Source organism: Fistularia commersonii, chromosome 4 (assembly GCF_037954325.1).
Source record: "Fistularia commersonii isolate RoL2024-O1a breed Wild chromosome 4, RoL_Fcom_v1.0, whole genome shotgun sequence".
Taxonomy (NCBI): domain Eukaryota; kingdom Metazoa; phylum Chordata; class Actinopteri; order Syngnathiformes; family Fistulariidae; genus Fistularia; species Fistularia commersonii.
This window is the reverse complement of record NC_141287.1, coordinates 2,702,264-2,722,649: the sequence shown is the minus strand read 5'-3', so window position 1 is coordinate 2,722,649 and position 20,386 is coordinate 2,702,264. Positions and strand designations below refer to the sequence as shown.

Here is a 20,386-nt window from a genome sequence, read left to right as displayed (position 1 = left end):
AAGGATTTTATTTCTTATTTTATTGGAACACTGCAGATTTCTGTCAATGGTAAGTCATGAAATGCAAAAAGTTCATATTTCTTTACGTTTAAAGTACATCCTGAAGCCTTGGAAAATGTTTTGCTTTTTCAATGCTTATTGGGATCTGACGTTTATTTTTCAAAAATAAAGTTGTGTCACCTGCCAGCTGGCTGATAATAATAGCTGTACCCAACACGTCTAACTCTTGGATATCGTTACAATTTTTGATATAAATGGTTAGCATTTCGGTGGCTAATAGAAATAGATCCTTGGGGGATTCCCACATCAATATGAGAGCTTGGAGTTGTACCGCTTCGTAGGGTTACACAGCTATTAATATGTTCATAGAGTCTGCGGATCACATTTCTAAATTTTAATCCAAATCCAAAATGTTCTAGCATTGCTAAGATAAATGGATGTTCGACAGAATCAAAGGCTTTATAAAAGTCCAAGACGAATACCAAGCTAGGTTTGTTACAATAAGTATGCAGTTGCGTCAGAATCTTTAATTCTCTTTTGTCAAGATCTTTTTTAAGTTTTGTGCTAAAGCAGAAAGAGTATTGTCGAATTTTATATTTGAGGAACTCCCATTGTTTGACCGGAGATGCAAGTTCTTCAAAGGATAAAGTTTCGACAATGTTCATCGTTTGTCAGTAAATTTGAATTTAATTTCCAGTATTTGTTTGATGAAGGTCTTCTTGTTTTGGATGCATATCTAGATAAATAACACAACGGTGGGTTAGTGGAGCTGCCAATATGGTAGCGCTCATTTTTTAGCTCAGCGGATGGTTTGAGATTAATTGGTGGTCAATTCTGGATTTTAGGTTATGATTGAGTTTGAACCAAGTGTTGCCAAGCATCTGTCAGATTCAGCTTGTGACAGAAGTCATTAAATACAGGATTAGGAAGGCCTGAAGTGTATTTAAAAGGATATCAATCAAAAAATTCATCCTGGACCAGATTGAAATCCCAGCCTATTAGTATATTGTCAGTTGGGTAAAAAAATTGAAGAACTTCTAAGTGTGCTGTTATTTGTTCTAATAATCTTTTGTTTTCTTTTATGTTATTGTATCCGTACATGTTGATTAAAATGAATTTTAAATTGTCGACACTTCAATCAAAGACCGTGCTTGTCTGCCAAATGTGAAATAACCCGCTTTTGGAAGTTTTTAAACAAACTAGCGACTCCTGCTGACCTAGAAGTGCCAAGACTAAAGTAACTCTCCATGACTCTCCATTGCTGAATCAAAAAAACAATGTCTTCTTCCTTAGAATGCGTTTCTTGCAAGGAAATAAAATGTTTTTTTTCCCTTTACAGAAAAAAAGCATATTCTTTTTAAGTCCCTCAGACTCCTTGTGTCAACAAACAAAAAAAGACACGTCATATTAAAGTTGAAACAGAAGACAAAATTCGAAAGTAAGTAATAAGGAATAAACAGATTACAGTGTTCTGAAAAAATTACCAATGTAAGAACTTGTCATAGCAGAATCCTGAGTATGAAATAGATTTTAAAACGTGTGTTTGTAGAACCAATACTATCATAATGTGACTGACAATTGATGAAGGTGTTGATCACCAATGCTTTAGCAAAGTTAGTTATAGTGGGTTTGTTTTGTCCAATTTCAGCTTTGAGGTCTAGCATTAGTTTCTGAAGAGAACTGATTGTGTTGAGTATTCAAGCATTAGAAATTTCCTCTGTATCAATTGTAACGTCTTCGCTTTCGTCTTTTTTCTTCTTTTTGAAAGGTGCTTAAGTTTTCATATGTGATGCTTGTATGTTTTTAATGCCTCTAACATTAGTTTCTGAAGTACAATAATCATAAAACGTAAGCCCTTTAGCTTTAGCAGTAGCCTTACTAGTAGCTTTGTTCATGTTTGTATTTAAAGCCGTTGGAGGAAATGGATCTCACATGGCGAGGCCCTGCAGTATGTGGTCTGTTTTAATTAACTCGGTGAGATTAATTTGTTTATGAGTTTTGTCCAAACTGAACTCTATCTCACGGTTCTGCTAGACAGATTTATTACGGCGCGTCTGTTCCCTCCGCCATCTTGCCGGAACTCCGGCACCACAGCGTTATTGGCTGGTCCCTCAAGTCCTGCAAGTGGCTAAATGAGGCCTTCATGAATCAGTCTTGTTGTTCTAGTACATTCCTAAATACTCAACTGGATTGACAGCCGAGGAATTTTAAGTCCAACAACTTAAACTAGTCATTATGTCTTTAGTTATGAGGCTGATGGCAACTAGACTTGAAAACCAGGATAGGAGCTCCAGTTTTGGAGATGCTCCAATCAAAACATAAACCCTGGAAAGTCACTGAAATCTTCATGCTTGCCCATTTTCAAAGTCCAAAACATGAAGTTTCATCAATATACATATACAGTATATCGAGGTGTGTGTGTGTGTGTGTGTGTGTGTGTGTGTGTGTTTGCTTTTTCACTTTTCCAAACGAAAGACAGAACATTTTCTGGAGCACAATAATCTGGCTGGGAAGTTATTGTTGTTTCAGCTATTGTTATATTTTCATGATATTTAATTTGAAGATGTTTAATTTGTATAACTTTAATCTGTAATCAATATATTTTATTTATGGTTATGGACAATTTTAAGGTGTTGTATATCACACAAAAACCATTGGATTAGATTTCCACTTGAAACAAACAAAAAAACAAACTTAAACACATATCAGATATCGATTCAAAGATGAAGATAGAGAGAGATAGATAGATAGATAGATAGATAGATAGATAGATAGATAGATAGATAGATAGATAGATAGATAGATAGATAGATAGATAGATAGATAGATAGATAGATAGATAGATAGATAGATAGATAGATATTCACTTTTACTTTAGTGAAGATATTTTTGTTTGTTTGTCCCCTACGTAGCCACTTTGTGATCAGGACTTAAGCACTGAACATGCTAACCCTATGTAAAAAGTCAGTAATATGTGAAACTTAGCCAGTTTAACAGGAATGCACCATAAATAATTGTCACCATTCCTACGTATTTGTTCAGAAGAATGATCAAAATAAATCACTGACGTAAATATACTGTATGTATATGTACTTTTCACACAGTGGCACATATATACATTAACATAGATAGATAGATAGATTGATAGATTGATAGATTGATGGTTGGATGGATAATCTTTTTTGCAGGACAACTGTTCATCTATTTTCTGTCCCAGGCCTTCCCAATTCTTCCCATTCATCTTACAGAAACAGGTCAAGATATTTCAATCCATCTCGCTTCCAAGGCAGGTTCGGAGGAGAACAGCACTGCATCTCCTTAACGCAAACGCCAATCCCCCTTTTTAAAGAGGGCGACCTCCATACCGGTCTGCCAAACCAGATACGTTTACCTCAACTTCCAATCAAACTTTTGCATAGGCGTGTCAACAAAGACAGTCTCACAACATCCAGAGCCTTGACGAACTCCTGGGGGATCTCATCCACCCCTGGGTCCCTTCCACAAAGGAGACTTTCATCGGCCCGTGGGACTTCAGCCGCAGAGTTTGGAGAGAGCCCATCACCAAGTTACCAGACTCTACCTCCTCCTTGGAAGGAGTGTCAATGGGATTGAGGAGGTCTTCAAAGTATGCCCTTCACTGACCCAGACACCTTCAAAGTGCCCTGCTCACCATATACAGTGTTGTGGGTGCACTGCCTCCCCTTTCTGAGCCACCAGAGCCATTCTGAAGTCGTCCTCATTGACCTCACTGAACTCCTCCTATGCTTGTGTTTTTGCCTCAGCAACAAGTGTTGCATTTCACTTGGTCTGCAGGGACCTATCAGCTGCCTTCAAAGCTCCACTGGCCAAAAGGGCAGATCGCAGATCGAACTCTTTCTTAAACTTGATGGGATCCCTCACTGCCAGTATCCACCAATGGCTTTGGTTATTGTTAATAACCATGACAGGCACTGACCACTCCACGGCTACAGCTGCGATTTGACATATCAACAAGGGAGGAAGGGAAAAGCACCCCCTCAGATTTGCATGGACTACTTGCAGGAACTTTACAAAAAAGGGCAGGAGTATATACAGAGAAAAGCGGTTAGTAAAGAAGAAATGGGACACTGAGAGGACTGAAGAGAACAGACAGGAGTACAGGGAGTTATAATGTAAGGTAAAGATAGAGGTAGCAAAGACAAAACAAAGGCCGTACAATGGCTTGTATGCTCGGTAGGATAGGAAGGAGGGAGAGAATGATCTATACAGGTTGGCGAAACAGAGAGATAACAATGGAAAAGATGTACAAGAGGTGCGGGTGATTAGGGATAGAGAGGGAAATGTATTGACAGATGCAAGAAGAGTGATGGGAAGATGGAAAGAGTACTTTGAAGAGCTGATGAATGTGGAAAATGAAAGAGAGGCAAGGGTAGAAGAGGTGACTATTGTAGACCACAAAGTAGCAGAGATTAGTAAAAGTGAAGTGAGGAAGCCAAGGAAGAGGGTGAAGAGTGGAAAGGCAGTGGGTCCTGATGATATACCTGTGGAGGTGTGGAAGTGTCCATGAGGAGCTGCGGTAGAGTGTCTGACTAGTTCATTCAACAGGATCTTAGAGAGTGAGAAGAATCGAGCCAAGTGTGGTGGTGCCCATTTTTAAGAATAAGGGGGATGAGCAGAATAGCGCCATCTATACAGAGATAAAGTTGATGAGCCATACAATGAAGTTATGGGAAAGAGTAGTGGAAACTAGACTGGTGCAGGACATGTATGCTAGCTGTGAGACAGTGGTGCGGAGTGCTTTGGGGGTAAAGGAGAGGTTCAAGGTGGAGGTGGGACTCCATCAGGGATCAGCTTTCCTGCCTGGAGCTGCCAGGCAGGAGGTTTCGATGAAGACTAAAGAGAAGATTTATGGATGTCGTGAGAGAAGATATGAAGGTAGTTGGTGTGAGAGAGGGGGATAAAGAGGACAGGGTCGGATGGAGAAAGTGATTAACTGTGGCGACTCCTGAAGGGAAAAGCCGAAAGATGAAGTGTTTATCCAATTAATGTTTTATCAAAGGTTAGATGTACACGGATTGGGTAAAATGATTTGTATTGTATTGGAGTGTAGTGATGCAAATAAACAAAACCTCTGTCTTTCATATACAGGCAAAAGACGGCAGATACAAGACCAGTTTTCACTAATTTACAAATGCCCATCAAAGTAAGTTATCTTTTGCTTGTCTGTATTATGGAAATGTATTTAATGAACTGGATTTTCATTCACTTCTATTTAGCTGAATTGCACCCACACACATGAAAATGTAATTATAACATAAATAGAAATATCAAAGATAGCGCAAGAAATAGAGCACATCCGCGCATCCCCGCACACACACACACACACACACACACAAGAAATGAACTAAAAACTTACAAAATGCATCAAAACACGAGGTTTTACTCTGATGTTTATTTTGTAGATGAAAGAATACACTTTTAATAATTCACCTGTTTGTACATAAGCTTTGTGTGACGGACTTTTTACACATTTTAATGGGTATTAATTAAAATATTAGAAGTGTGAACACCTGCCATAACTTGAAGTCATGCCTTCTGGGCTGCAGTCCACCTTAAACTCAGCCCAGACTGACTGGATTTCCTGAAAACGCCCCATTCTTGTGAAAAAAAGGATATACTCCAAATAAAAACAAAGTGTTTGCGCACCGTGAGCGATGAATCCCATGTTTTCCAAACAAGAGTCTTTGCGTCCTCCGATCGCCAGGTCTGTTCTGGGACCATAAAACGACACGGATCCCTATCTGTCTTTTTTTATTTTCTTTTTTTTTAATTGTTTTCTTCGTAGAAGTCAGCATTGGAGCTGCTGACTGAGTGTGGGATTGCAAGTCGATGAGATGAGGGAGCCGAATGAGCACCAAAGTGACTGGACTGAACTGCGAAGTTACACCATGCTGGAAAATTTGGGGACTTACGCGAACAAGAAGAGAAGGAAACCCGTCCTCAAACAGTAAGTTAACAATTTAATAGTTGTGAATCTCACAGGCTGTTTGTGTCCCTGAAGTTGAGACCACTTTTAAAACGCATCATACACCCAGAACAGTTTTTGGATCAAAAGAATAAGAAGAACAACTTTATATATCCCGAAGGAAATTGTTGTGCCAGAGTTTCAAGTAAAACATAACAATAATAGATAATAGTAGGAAGGAGGGAGAATAAGAAATACAAATAAAAATATCAAGTGTCAAAGTCAAGGCTATAAAGTGTTTTAAGGTCTTAAAAAGTATACAAAAAAAATAAAATTAAAGGTTGTAAATTAAGGTTTTCTGCAAAAATGCTCCTGGTGAAAAGTTAAATCAGGCAAATCAGCATGTGGATATAATAGGGAATACAATATATATAATATGTATATAATATAATAGGGAATACACCTAGGAATTTTAAAGACGGGCAATAACAAAAATACTTCAGATGAATCCATTAAAGTTTGCTTTTGACTCTCGTGTACTAAAATGTTCAAACTCGAATCCCATCTGGAAATAAGGAGTATTGTTGTGTCTGTTTTGGCTCCTCCGCCGGTCCACCTTAAGAGCGCGCGGGTCGGCTCTGGCACGCGCCTTTGGAGTGGGCCGGGCTGCTTCTCGCACGCGATGCTCCGGGAGGGCGGGGCCGCGCGTGAGGGTGGAGGCTCGCGATCTATCAATCAATTGAACAGGACTCGCGCGCTCTCCGTGTGGTGATCTATACATTGGTTTATTATTGGATTTAATCTGGTCAGACACTCAAGCAACATTTTGAAATTGGTCAACATGAGAACTGCTGTCTACACAACGATGAAGACAAGAAGCATCTAGAAAACTATATCCAGTAAATTATATCTGAGCGATATCTTGCCAAGACAAATATAATCTAACTCAGTGATAGTAAAGATGGGTTTGCTGCTAGAGAAGAAAAGAGAAGGCCAGAGGGAGCTGCATTGTGTTTTCGTAGACCTAGAAAAAGCATATGACAGGGTGCCAAGAGACGAGCTCTGGTATTGTATGAGGAAATATGGAGTGGCAGAGAAGTATGTTAGACTGGTGCAGGACATGTATGCTCGCTGTGAGATAGTGGTGCGGTGTGCTGTAGGGGTAACAGAGAAGTTCAAGGTGGAGGTGGTACTCCATCAGGGATCAGCTCTGAGCCCCTTTTTGTTGATGGACAAAGTGACAGATGAGGTTAGACAGGAATCCCCATGGACCATGATGCTTGCAGATGATATTGTGAGCTGTCGTGAGAGCAGACAACAGGTAGAGGAACATCTAGAGAGGTGGAGGTATGCTCTGGAAAGGAGAGGAATGAAAGTTAGTCGCAGCAAGACAGAATATATGTGTGTGAATGAGAGGAACCCGGTTGGAACAGTGAGGCTACAGGGAGTGGAGATCAAGAAGCTGGAGGATTTCAGGTACTTAGGGTCAACAGTCCAGAGCGTAGGAGAGTGTGGAAATGAGGTGAAGAGACGGGTTCAAGCAGGTTGGAATGGGTGGAGAAAAGTATCAGGGGTACGAAGAGATAGAAGACTTTCAGCCAGAATAAAAGGAAAGGTGTACAAGACAGCGGTGAGACCAGCGATGATGTTTGGACTAGAAACTGTTCCAATGACCAAAAGACAGCAGGCAGAACTAGAGGTTGCAGAGATGAAGATGTTGAGGTTCTCTTTGGGAGTGACCAGGATGGAGAGGATCAGGAATGAGTCCATCAGAGGAACAGCACATGTTCGATGTTTTGGAGAGAAGGTCAGAGAAGCCAGACTGAGATGGTTGGGTCATGAACAGAGGAGGGATAGAGAATATATTGGTAGACGGATGCTGGAATTGGAGCTGCCAGGCAAGAGGTCTGGAGGAAGACCAAAGAGAAGATTTATGGACGTAGTGAGAGAGGATATGAAGGTAGTTGGTGTGAGAGGAGGATCCAGAGAATAGGGTTAGATGGAGAAAGTTGATTTGCTGTGGCGACCCCTGAAGGGAAAAGCCGAATGAAAAAGAATTTTTTTTTTTGTTTGTTTTTTTTGGGGACTTAGTGCGATCAGTAGGGTAGTGCTTGGTGAAGAGTTACGTTCTCAGCTCACGACGAAAGATGGGCAGCGACCCCTCTGTTCTGACCTTTTTCGGGAGTTCGTTCCACTACTGGGGAACCAAGACGGAGAAGAGCCGAGACCAGTTCCATCGGCAGCCGGGGGCTCTGAGTGATGGGGTGGACGGTTGCAGAGAGGTGGCAGATCAGAAGGGACGGGAAGGGACATGTGGCTTGACCGTAACCTGGAGGTAGCCTAGCAACAGGGTCTTGAACTTGATGCGGGCGGCTACCGGGAGCCAGTGTAGGGACGTAAGAGGGGGAGTTGTGTTGGAGAATTTGGGACGGTTGAACACCAGACGGGCTGCCTCTTTCTGAATAAGCTCCAGAGGCCTGATGGTCACCGCTGGGGCACCGGCAAGAGGGAGTTGCAGTCGTCCAAACCAGAGGACTAGGCTCTAGTCCTCTGGTTTCACCCCTTGGCTACTCCCAAGTGAATGTTTGTTTTCAACTAATCTTAATGTAGATCTGTTTCAAGTTTGCTCTAATATTCATTCCAGATGGCTCCCTTTGTTCTCTCAGTCTGACTTGAGATGAGTGTTTGACGCGGCTTATATGAAAGAAAGTCACTTAATTGTGAGAGCAGTTTTTGGTTGGTATGTCTTGCAGTCATTATATATCTGGCGCAGCACCAGGATTTCAATTTTGGAAGGAGCTTTGAGAAGCTAATCTCTTTCTTTCTCACTCTTCTATCTCTCTTATGTGGTTCGACTATAGATTTTTCAAACACAAAAGGCCAAGGACTCAAAACCAAAACAACTAAAATGGCGTGAAAACAAAAGTCTTTATGTTGCATTTAATTGTGGAGTCTATTTTTTCAGATATTTTGAAGGACTAAAGGTACAGATCTTGTTATTTGGAAATTAGTCCAGTTGAAATTTTCTTAAGTTATTAATTTATCTAAGTTGAGTGACGTCGTGTCTGCGGAGGTTCATCCAGGTTATGGTTAATTCTTGTCAAAATCTCCTTCTCCTGGCAACTTGATTTTCTTTCCTTGAAGATGTTTCACCTCTTATTTGACCTTTCACCTCTCAAATGAGAGGTGAAACTGTGCAATGAGAGTTGAGGTTTTTGTGGATGGATGGCCAGCTGGGCTTGAACAAGGCCGCTATTATGTCTGGTTTTAAAGGCTGTGGTCACCATTCCAAGACAGATACTCTCGTATAAATCCTGCTTTATTACCAAAATGCATGTATTGCCAGGATGCTTTGCCCTGCATCTAAACCAGGGGTCGGCAACCCGTAACACCCAAAGAGCCATTTGGACCCGGTTTCCTCGGAAAAGAAAACACCGGGAGACGCAATTACTTTTTGACGTCTAAAATAAAGGTACCACTGTATATATTGCTTTTTATTACCTTTACACTTTGTATAAACAAGTGTGTCGTGTGTTGCTTCTGAAATTCACAAAGTATTACAGAGAAAATGAATTTTTATTTATGTAATGAACTCATTTTGAGCTTTGGGCTGTCAGAGCGTGTAGCGGAGCCTTGACCTGAATTTTAAAAATAAACTGGGAAAAAATCACTGTGTCAGTAAACAATAAAAAATATATATTTGCAAAATATCGTCATAAATATTTATTTTACCTGGTTTATGGGACTTCTGCTCCTGAACTTCTGCGCACAGCATCTGCAAATCGTGACTTTACCGGCTGGCGGGTTTACCGGCTTCCGCGAGTGTGACGTTATTTTGAGCGGCGAAAAATAATAGATATAATTTTATTTAATATTTCAAGATCACAATAATCTTCCAACTTAGAACTAAAAGTTAAAAAAAGGAATTAACACAAATGAAATACACTTCAATTAAATATTTATAATTTATTTTCTCAAGCCACTCGGAGCTGCAGAGTAAAGATGGCTGGGATGGCTTCAACTATATAGTTGCTTCATTTGACAGACATTTTTCAAAGAGCCTCATTTTTCCACAACATTTATTTAATCAGTCATCAGGCAATGTGCTGTTTGTACTGTCAAATGCACAAGTTACTTTAAACGCCATTGCAATGTTACGACAGGCAGGGCAGTTAGGAATTCTAGACACTGAATGACATCTGTCTTAAGTTATAGAATGTATTTTTTGTTTGGTGAGATAAGGTCAAAGAGGCCAGGCTGAGATGGCTGTCGTATAAAAAATGGTAGTGAATATATTGGTAGAAGGATGCTTAGGATGGAACTGCCAAGCAAGAGGCCAAGAGGAAAACCAAAGAAGAGATTTATGTGAGAAAATATGGAGGAGGTCGTTTTGCTGTGGCGACACCTGACGAGAAAAGCCGAAAGGAAAAGAAGTGTATGTCTGTTGGGTGTCTGGGAAGGAAGGAGGGAACTCCTATTCTTATTTACTCAAACTTTTCAAAAACATCAAAACAAGTATCAAGTATCGTACTTCAAACCTGCCCAATGCGCTTTTTTACCTTTTCACATGGCGTTAATCCAAAACTCAAGGCTACTTCACTCGGATAAGACAGGCAATGCATCCTTTCACACAAAGACTGGATTATCTCCCTGAGAATATCCTGAAATAGGTTTTTGGAATTTCCCAGTGGCATTAGAGCACCGTTGACAACCTGACTTTACGTGACACGTCTAATAGTTACATCAAGGACAAGACAGTATCATAGAGGTGTCATGTGATTCACATCCGAAGAAAAATGTTTTCAGTCACTATATTTTTGTTTCACATCAATCAATAGTACCGTATTTTCCGGACTATAAGTCGCGTTTTTTTTCATAGTTTGGTGGGGGGTGCGACTTATACTCTGGAGCGACTTATGTGTGAAATTATTAACACATTATTACCGGTACCGGTATATCATTTCACATGTTATTTTCACATTGAACCGCAAGAAGGCGCTATAGGCCTGTGATAATAATTTCAACATTGGCGAAGAACTTAACAAAAACGGCACCGAAAAGGAAATCGTATTCTGCTGATTACAAGCTGCGAGTAGTAAAATATGCAGCCGAAAACAGTAGTCGAGCTGCAGAGAGAAAGTTTGGAGTTAGTGAGAAGCTTGTAAGAGCCTGGCGAAAAGCGGAGGTAACTCTAACTGAAATGACGACAACAAAAAAAGCCAATCGCGGGCTAAAAGCTAGGTGGCCACAGCTAGAGGAACGAATGCGCCGTGCAACTTTGGTGGAGGTTATCGAATGGATGGAAAAAGCGTGGGCTTCGGTGACGACCGAAACCGTTCTGGCAGGATTCAGAAAGGCTGGAATAGTTGGAACCGGAATTGACGATGAGTCTGACGGAAGTGACGTAGAAGAGGAAGCGCCGCATCTTCTACCTCCGGAGTTAGTGGAGTTGATGAGAAGTGATACCGAGGATGAAGATTTCATGGGATTTTAGTTACGGGGTATTTGGAGTGACACGGATGGTTTTGGTAAACTTCTTATCATGTTATTTACGCTAGTTATCGGAATAATTGTTAGTATGTTATGTTAACATACCACGCACTTTCTCAGTTGTGTCATGTAACGCAAGCATATCGTTCAGCCTGTTGTTGCCTCTATTCCATTTTTATTTTAAATTGTTTGTCATTAAAATTTGCAAATGCGACTTATACTCCAGTGCGACTTATGTATGTTTTTTTCGTTCTTTATTATGCATTTTTGGCTGGTGCGACGTATAGCCCGAAAAATATGGTACCTAAGTTTTAATTACGTAGACATGCTAAAGGATAGTAGGGCTTAAAAAAAAGCTTAATGATTTAACACTTTCCAGTTAATGCTGTGTTTTCGTGGCTGCAAATGGCACAGGGATGAGAACTAGTCGTTGGGACAATAATCAGCAAGGTTGAACCTCAGCATGTTAAGTTCCTGTTGTACATCAAGGCAGAAGGAAGTAGAGGTAGTGGAATGTATTCATAAAGTTAAGCTATAAATATTTGTATATATTATGGAATGGTATCACTGTGTTCAAATCTACTGTAAAGGGATGGAATATTTACAAAATAATGGCCCTTGTATAACCACCAGTGGTAGGCCGTCAGGCATTCTCTACTGGCCTAAAAAAATATCTGAATCACAGACTAATTTTAATTATTTTGTCCATGAATACTAATTAAATAACTCCATCTGTCTGCTTCCTTTCATAGCTTTTTCCCTGGCTGTGCTGGTTCACATGCACTCTAGCAAAATATACCGTATTTTTCGGACTATGCGGCCAAGTTGCACCAGCCAAAATGCATAATAAAGAACGAAAAAAAAACATATATAAGTCGCACTGGAGTATAAGTCGCATTTTTGGGGGAAAATTTATTTGATAAAATCCAACACCAAGAATAGACATTTCATCTTGAAAGGCAATTTGAAATAGAAATAGAGTAGAGAACAACAGGCTGAATACATATAGCCTAGTATAGACGCATTAACAACGAACTGAGAACGTTTCTGCTAGGCTACGCTAACGTAACATACGGTAAGAGTCATTCAAATAACTTTAGCATATAGCACATGCTACAACCAAACAATCAGTGTCACTCTTAATCACTAAATCCAACGAAATCTTCTTCTTTTGTGTCACTTCTGAACAACTCCGCCAAGTCCGAAGGTAGACAGAGCGCCGCTTCCTCTTCTACCGGTACGTCGCTTAAGTCAGAGTCATCGTTACTTGCAGTTCCAATTATTCCAGCCTTTCTGGATCCCGACAGGATGGCGTCCTTGCTCTGGTAGAGAGGCGATTGCGTCGCATGAAGCGGTAACACCAGGAAGCTCCTCCCGTAAAGTCATTTCTATTCATCTCCTTGGCAACTACCTGGGTGTGAAGACGCAACTGTCCTGTTGACAAGCCTCTCCCGGCAGCACGTTGTTCAAGCACCCATGTGGGAACTCGTTCCTCTAGCCGTAGCCAGCTAGCTTTTAGCTTTTTTACTTTTTTTCATTTCAGTAAAAATAACCTCCGCTTTTCGCCAGTCCCTTACAAGTTTCACACGAACTTCAAACTTTCCTTCTGCTGCACAGTTGTCGTTTTCAGCTGCATATTTCACTACTTCCAGCTTGTAACCTGCAGAATATGATTTTCTGTTCGGTGCCATTTTTGTTCAGCCCTTCTCAGTTGTTTTATAAGTTACCAATCAGTTGAAATGATCAATTTTCATAGATACACAAGTATGAAGTTGCAATATTTTTTTCACAACGCACTTTTGCCATGACCCGCCCCCTCTGAATTTTGATTGGTTGGCGTGTGTGTGACGATCGCTGTCATATTAAAGACACACACACATCAGAGCAAGGGAGCTTAATTATTTCACACATAAGTCGCTCCAGAGTATAAGTCGCACCCCCGGCCAAAGTATGAAAAGAACTGCGACTTATGGTCCGAAAAATACGGTCGTTACATGTGAGAGTGTAGCCAGACAGCATAGGATGGTGGTTTGTAGGATGACTCTGGTGACACGGAAGATCAAGAGACAAAGGCAGAGGACAAAGTGCTGGAAGCTGAAAAGGGAGGAGTCTTGTATGCTTTTCAGGGAGCAGTTGAGAAAGGCTCTGGGTAGCCAGGGAGGGCTGGACCTCTACAGCTAGTGTTATCGGGGAGACAGGTAGGAGAGTACTTGGTGTTTCATCTGGAAGGAAAGTAGATAATGTGACTTGGTGGTGGAATGAGGAAGAGCAGGAGTATATACAGAGAAAGCGGTTAGCAAAGAAGAAGTGGGACACTGAGAGGACTGAAGAGAACAGACGGGAGTACAGAGAGATACAACGCAAGGTAGATAGAGGCAGCAAAGGCAAAACAAAAGGCATACGATGACCTGTATGTTCGGTTGGACAGTAAGGAGGGAGAGAATGACCTATACAGGTTGGCAAAACACAGAGATAAAGATGGAAAGGATGTACAACAGGTCCGGGTGATTGAGGATAGAGAGGGAAATGTCTTGACAGATGCTAGAAGAGTGATGGGAAGATGGAAAAATGTGGAAAATGAAAGAGGCAAGGGTAAATCAGGTGACAATTGTAGACAACAATAAAGATAGAGGTGGCAAAGGCAAAACAAAGGGCATACGGTAACTTGTATGCTCAGTTGGACAGTAAGGAGGGAGAGAATGATCTATACAGGTTGGGAGATGAAGATGGAAAGGATGTACAACAGGTCCGGGTGATTAAGGATAGAGAGGGAAATGTATTGATAGATGCTGAAAGAGTGATTGGAAGATGGAAAGAGTACTTTGAAGAGGTGATGAATGTGGAAAATGAAAGAGAGGCAAGGGTAGAAGAGGTGACTGTTGTAGACCACAAAGTAACAGATATTAGTAAAAGTGAAGTGAAGAAGCCATTGAAGAGGATGCAGAGTGGAAAGGCAGTTGGTCCTGATGATATACCTGTGGAGGTGTGGAAGTGTCTAGGAGAGGCAGCGGTAGATTTTCTGACTAGATGATTCAACAGGATCTTAGAGAGTGAGAAGATGCCTGAAGAATGGAGTCAAAGTGTGATGATGCCTGTTTTTAAGAATAAAGGGGATGTGCAGAATTGCGGCAACTACAGAGGGATAAAGTTGATGAGTCATACAATGAAGTTATGGGAAAGAGTAGCGGAAACTAGACAGAGAGCAGAAGTCAGCATCCGTGAACAGCAGTATGGCTTCATGCCTAGAAAGAGTACTACAGATGCAGTATTTGCTTTGAGAATGCTAATAGAGAAACTACAGAGAAGGCCATTTGGGGGCTGCATTGTGTTTTTGTAGACCTAGAAAAACCGTATGACAGGGTGCTGAGAGAGGAACTCTGGTATTGTATGAGGAAATCTGGAGTGGCAGAGAAGTATGTTAGACTGGTGCAGGACATGTATGCTAGCTGTGAGACAGTGGTGTGGTGTGTTGTAAGGTCAAAAGAGTAGTTCCAGCTGGAGGTGGAACTCGATCAGGGATTACCTCTGAGCCCCTTCTTGTTTGCAGTCGTGATGGACAGGCTGACAGATGAGGTTAGACAGGAATCTCCTTGGACCATGAAGTTTGCAGATGACATTCTGATCTATAGTGAGAGCAGAGAACAGGTTGAGGAAAATCTAGAGAGGTGGAGGTATGCGCTGGAAAGGAGAGGAACGAAAGTTAGTCGCAGCAAGACAGAATATATGTGAGTGAATGAGAGGAACTGAGGTGGAACGGTGAGGCTACAGGGAGTGGAGATCAGGAAGTTGGAGGATTCCAGAACAACAGAGAGTGTGGAAAAGAGGTGAAGAGACGGGTTCAAGGATGTAGCTCAGATCATTGAAAAGATTTATCAAAAGTCCTAGATATTTCAGTCGCATGACACGCGAGTTAAGATAAGATTCTTTATTATCGTTGCACATTCCTGTACAGATATTTTGTTTGATGGCAGTCCTTTTCACAACAGCATAAGTGTGTTTTTTAAGAACATAAAAAAGAGTAAGTTGTAACTAAAGCAGAAGAATGGCATTTCATTTTTTGTTATTCATGGTATCAACCATGTTTCTGTCTATCACCATTGATGTATTTTAACCAGCAAGATATTTGCTGACGATATTGATTACCAAACTTAGGTAGAAAAAAGGTTAAAAAAAAGCAGAGCCTCATTGGTCTCGGTAATTATAAAAGTATTACCTGCCTTCAATACCTTTGATGGTATTTGTTCTTCATAACTGAAGAATGTGGCTGCATGTGGGTCAAAGTACCGTTAAATATGGTCACAATGACCAGACATGGTCGCTTTTAACCGAGTCTGTAATTATACCCTATACCTAAATGACACCGAAAGTGCCACCCGGTTGTTAATTGGCTAATCACTACTTTTTTTAAATTAGTAGTCTTATTTTATCTTATTTCCTATATTTCTGCCAATTACACCATGAGGGATTTTTTTTCATTAGGTCCGGGTCTATTATAAATTTATGTCGAAGGCTATTTGGAGGAATAAAGAATAAGCCAATAAACTGTGTACAATTTCCTTTTTACAATATAATTAACAAAAAAATGTCGCAATCAATGTGTTCAAACACAATACAGCTGTTGTTGCCCCACATTTTTCATTTACTGGTTCCAATGTTTTTTTAGTCCAAACAGCAAAATATATCAGAATCAGAATAGCCTTTATTGTCATTGCAGGACAGAATTTGATTGGTATATCAGTATTTTGTTGCCTTTTTCAAAACTAAAGATCTCTGAGGTTGTGGCATTCCTATATCAAACAACAAATTTAAAATATTTCATGCTCACATTTGTTACTATCCCTTCATTTGTAACTAGGTTTGAATGAATCATTGCTAAATTTGTGCCTCATGCTTACTTAATGTGCCTTTCACTGTACATCACCGTAGATGACATGTACTACTTTCATCTTAGTTTACATTCATTCTCATAATTTCAGTTCATCATTTCCTCTAATTTCTTTGCAGAAAGAGAGTCAATGAAGGCAACGAAGTTATTAAATCAAACCCTTCAAAGCGCCACCGGGATCGGCTGAATGGGGAGCTGGACCGGCTAACGGACCTCTTGCCCTTTCCCGAGGAGGTCCGTTCAGGTCTGGACAAACTTTCCGTCCTCCGTCTCAGCGTGGGATACCTAAAAGTCAAAAGCTACTTAAAAGGTGAGGACTGGCTCTTGGTTGTCTTTCCACTTTTCTGTCTCCAGTCATATTCCTAGGCTTTGGAGTTCAATGTGTAAGGCAATCCTTTAAATTCACTTTATACTTTTAGTTTACAGTGCACAATTTAACCACATTTTACATTCTCGATTCTATCAAGAATCAGGAAGCTCTATTGTCACTTTGCTACACATGCAAGGTAGTGAAATGGGATGTTTCTCTGGGACTCAACAACATATCGCCCTGTTTCACAACCCCAGAGGTGTTCTTTTTTCACCTCAAGTCCTGCGAGATCTGCACTCCAAGGAACCTGATACTGACGTGGGCGTACTCGGGTCATGACTTCCAGAAGTCGATGATCCTATCTTTCTTGCCCACGTTGATCAGCAGGCTGTTCTCTCTGCACCAGCCTTCAAAGTGTCCCGAACTTCATGATTTGGTTCCCTTCATATCTGGATATATAGTTATGTGTTGTGTGTTGGTAATTAAACAACAAGGAACCAATTCTGACTGAGTACACAGGCTTGAGGAGATTCAGTGCTCAGCATTTTAGATTTGGAAATGTTCCTCGACTGTGGTCTCTTGGACATAAAGTCCACGATCCAGAGACATGTGGCAGTGTTTTGGCCAAGTATGAGGAGTTTCTCCATTATTCTTTGGTGGACGATGGTTTCTGGCATAGGTGTCCTTATGGTGTATATGTGATGATGGAGTGCAGGGGGGTGGATATGGCATCCTCTGTAAAGTGGACTCCTTGCTACATGCATCTGGTGTTTCCAGTGTCGTGGAGGTGTCCCTGGAATTTCTCAATGTAAATGCATTTCGCAGCCTTAATCCCTGCTGAGAGCTGATCTGACTGAGTAGAGCGCAGTCTTGTCTCTTGCCCTGAAGGCTGTGTCTCTGACTGTCAGCAGCAGTTTGCACCAAGGGATTTTGGTTGCCACATGAAGTGAAGGTCTACAGGGACATCCTCTGTACATTTCGTGATGTAGCTGGTTACTGACTGGCATACTTCTTGATGTCAACATGTCCCCCTGGGAGGCTGCTATCTTGAAAACCTGCCAGTTTGTGTAGTGTAGAGACGTCACACTCTGGTCAAGTACTCTTGTTTTTCCATTGGCCTCCTGCACCTCAGAAGTGGTTTGCAGGCAGGCACTAGCATAATGGAAATATGGTCAGAATGGCTGAGGGGGTGGCTGCAGAGTTTGTATAAACCAAATCCAGCATATTCTCTCTTCTGGTTTTAAATCGCGCAACTTGCTTGAACTTAGGGTGCACAGACTTTAGGTTGGTGTGGTTGAAATCTTGTGCCACTACTATGTCGCTGTCTGGGTTGAAGCTCATCTAGTTTGTCAAGGGAGTGGACATTTGAAAGGAGTTATGGTACATAACTGCATGCTTTGCAGTACCCTCTAAAAATCAGACCCAAATTTGTCCCAAAGTTTTATTACAGGACCAGAAGAAATGAGGCTTTGTAATTCCATTAACCTTGAATGTGTGAACTTAGTCTGGGGTTATAAAGAAAACAACAGTGAGGGGGGGGGGATTAGAGTAGTCGTCCTTGGAACCAAACAGTCCTGGTTCGATTCCTGTGCTTGTCCAAGCCTGTTGAAGTGTTGTTAAGCAAGACAGTGTACCCCAAAATAATTGATAGACATGATGATTTTTTTTTTTTCAAATGCAACAATAATTGCTCAGATGTGGCATGGTGGCACATTGGTTAGCTCTTCGACCGCACAGCAAGAACCCCCCTCCCCCCCTTTGATTCCCACAAAGGGACCTTTCTGTGTGAAGCATGTTCTCCCCATGTCTGTTTGGATCTCTTCCAGGTTTTTCAGTTTCCTTCGACAGTTCAAAAGTATGCAGGGGGTAACTGAAGACCCTAAATTGCCCTGACAAGTGAATGAGAGTGGATAGCTGTATGTGTCTCTATGTTGTCCAATGATGGATTGGCAACCATTCCAGGTGTACCTAGTCTCTTGCCCAGTGACAGCTGGCATAGGCTCTAGCACCATGAGCAGTACAGATAATAAATGAATGATTAATTTAACAGTAATTTACTGAATGATTTTGAGAGCTTTTACTGACTACATGAAGAGTAAGAACCACTTTTGTCGCAACATTTTTTTCTGCCCTTTTGAAAACTGGAACACTAATATTAAGGTAACAGATTCTTCTTCTTTCGGCTTTTCCTTTCAGGGGCTGCCTCAGAGAATCAACCTTCTCCAGCGAATCCTTTTCTCTGTATCCTCCTCTCTCACACCAGCTACCTTATGATCCTCTCCCATAACATCCATCCATAAATCTCAGAGAAAGGTCAGAATTGAACCAAGATCCTTCGTGCAGGGAGGTCAAAGCACCAACCACTGTGATATCTATCTATCTATCTATCTATCTATCTTCTTCTTTCGGCTATTCCCTTCAGAGGTCGCCACAGCGAATCAACCTTCTCCATCTAACCCTATTCTCTGTATCCTCCTCTCTCACACCAACTACCTTCATATCTTCTTTCACTATGTCCATAAATCTTCTCTTTGGTCTTCCTCGAGATCTCTTGCCTGGAAGCTCCAATTCCAGCATCCGTCTACCAATATATTCACTATCTCTCCTTTGTACAAGACCGGACCATCTCAGCCTGGCTTCTCTGACCTTCTCTCCAAAACACCAGCTTGAACCCATCTCACCTCTTTTCCACACTCTCCATTGCTCTGGACTGTTGACCCCAAGTACCTGAAATCCTCCAACTTCCTGAAATCCTCCTATTTCTTTTGCCCCTACCACACACCGCACCACTATCTCACAGCTAGCATACATGTCCTGCACCAGTCTAACATACTTCTCTGCCACTCCATAGTTCCTCATACAATACCAGAGCTCCTCTCTTGGCACCCTGTCATAGAGTTTTTCTAGGTCTACAAAAACACAATGCAGCTCCCTATGGCCTTCTCTGTCGTTCTCTGTTAGCATTCTCATTGCAAATACTGCATCTGTAGTACTCTTTCTAGGCATGAAGCCACTTGGTTATGGCTCATCAACTTTATCCCTCTATTGTTGCTGCAATTCTGCACATCCCCCTTATTCTTAAAGATGAGCACCATCCCACTTCATTTCCATTCTTCAGGCATCTTCTCACTCTCTAAGATCCTGTTGAATCATCTAGTCAAAAGCTACTGCTGCCTCTCCTAGAAACTTCCACACCTCCACCGGTACATCACCAGGACCCACTGCCTTTCCACTCTTCGACCTCTTCAATGGCTTCCTCCCTTCACTTTTACGAATCTCTGCTACTTTGTGGTCTACAACAGTCATCTTTTCTACCCTTGCCTCTCTTTCATTTTCCACATACATCAGCTCTTCAAAGTACTCTTTCCGTCTTCCCATCACTCTTTTAGCATCTATCAATACATTTACCTCTCTATCCCTAATCACCTGTTGTTCATCCTTTCCATCTCTATCTCTCTGTTTCGCCAACCTGTTTAGATCATTCTCTCCCTCCTTACTGTCCAACTGAGCATACAAGTTATCGTATGCCCTTTGTTTTGCCTTTGCCACCTCTATCTTTATTGTACGTTGTATCTCCCTGTACTCCTGTCTGTTCTCTTCAGTCCTCTCAGTGTCCCACTTCTTCTTTGCTAACCGCTTTCTTTGTATATACTCCTGCTCTTCCTCATTCCACCACCAAGTCTCCTTATCTACTTTCCTTCCAGATGAAACACCAAGTACTCTCCTTCCTTTCTCCCTGATAACACTAGCTGTAGAG

General features: G+C 41.3%; 1 protein-coding gene across 1 annotated transcript in view; it reads left to right on the top strand.

Moving 5' to 3' along the window:
- Positions 1–5,677: 5,677 nt before the first annotated feature.
- The window catches only part of LOC147234386 (aryl hydrocarbon receptor-like), a 34,818-nt gene continuing 20,109 nt past the window's right edge, over positions 5,678–20,386 (top strand). The window contains exons 1-2 of the mRNA XM_086144705.1: positions 5,678–5,986; positions 16,439–16,629. Of these exons, the coding sequence (XP_086000831.1) occupies positions 5,874–5,986; positions 16,439–16,629 (304 nt within the window). The 5' untranslated portion in view covers positions 5,678–5,873. The remainder of the gene's footprint in view (positions 5,987–16,438; positions 16,630–20,386) is intronic.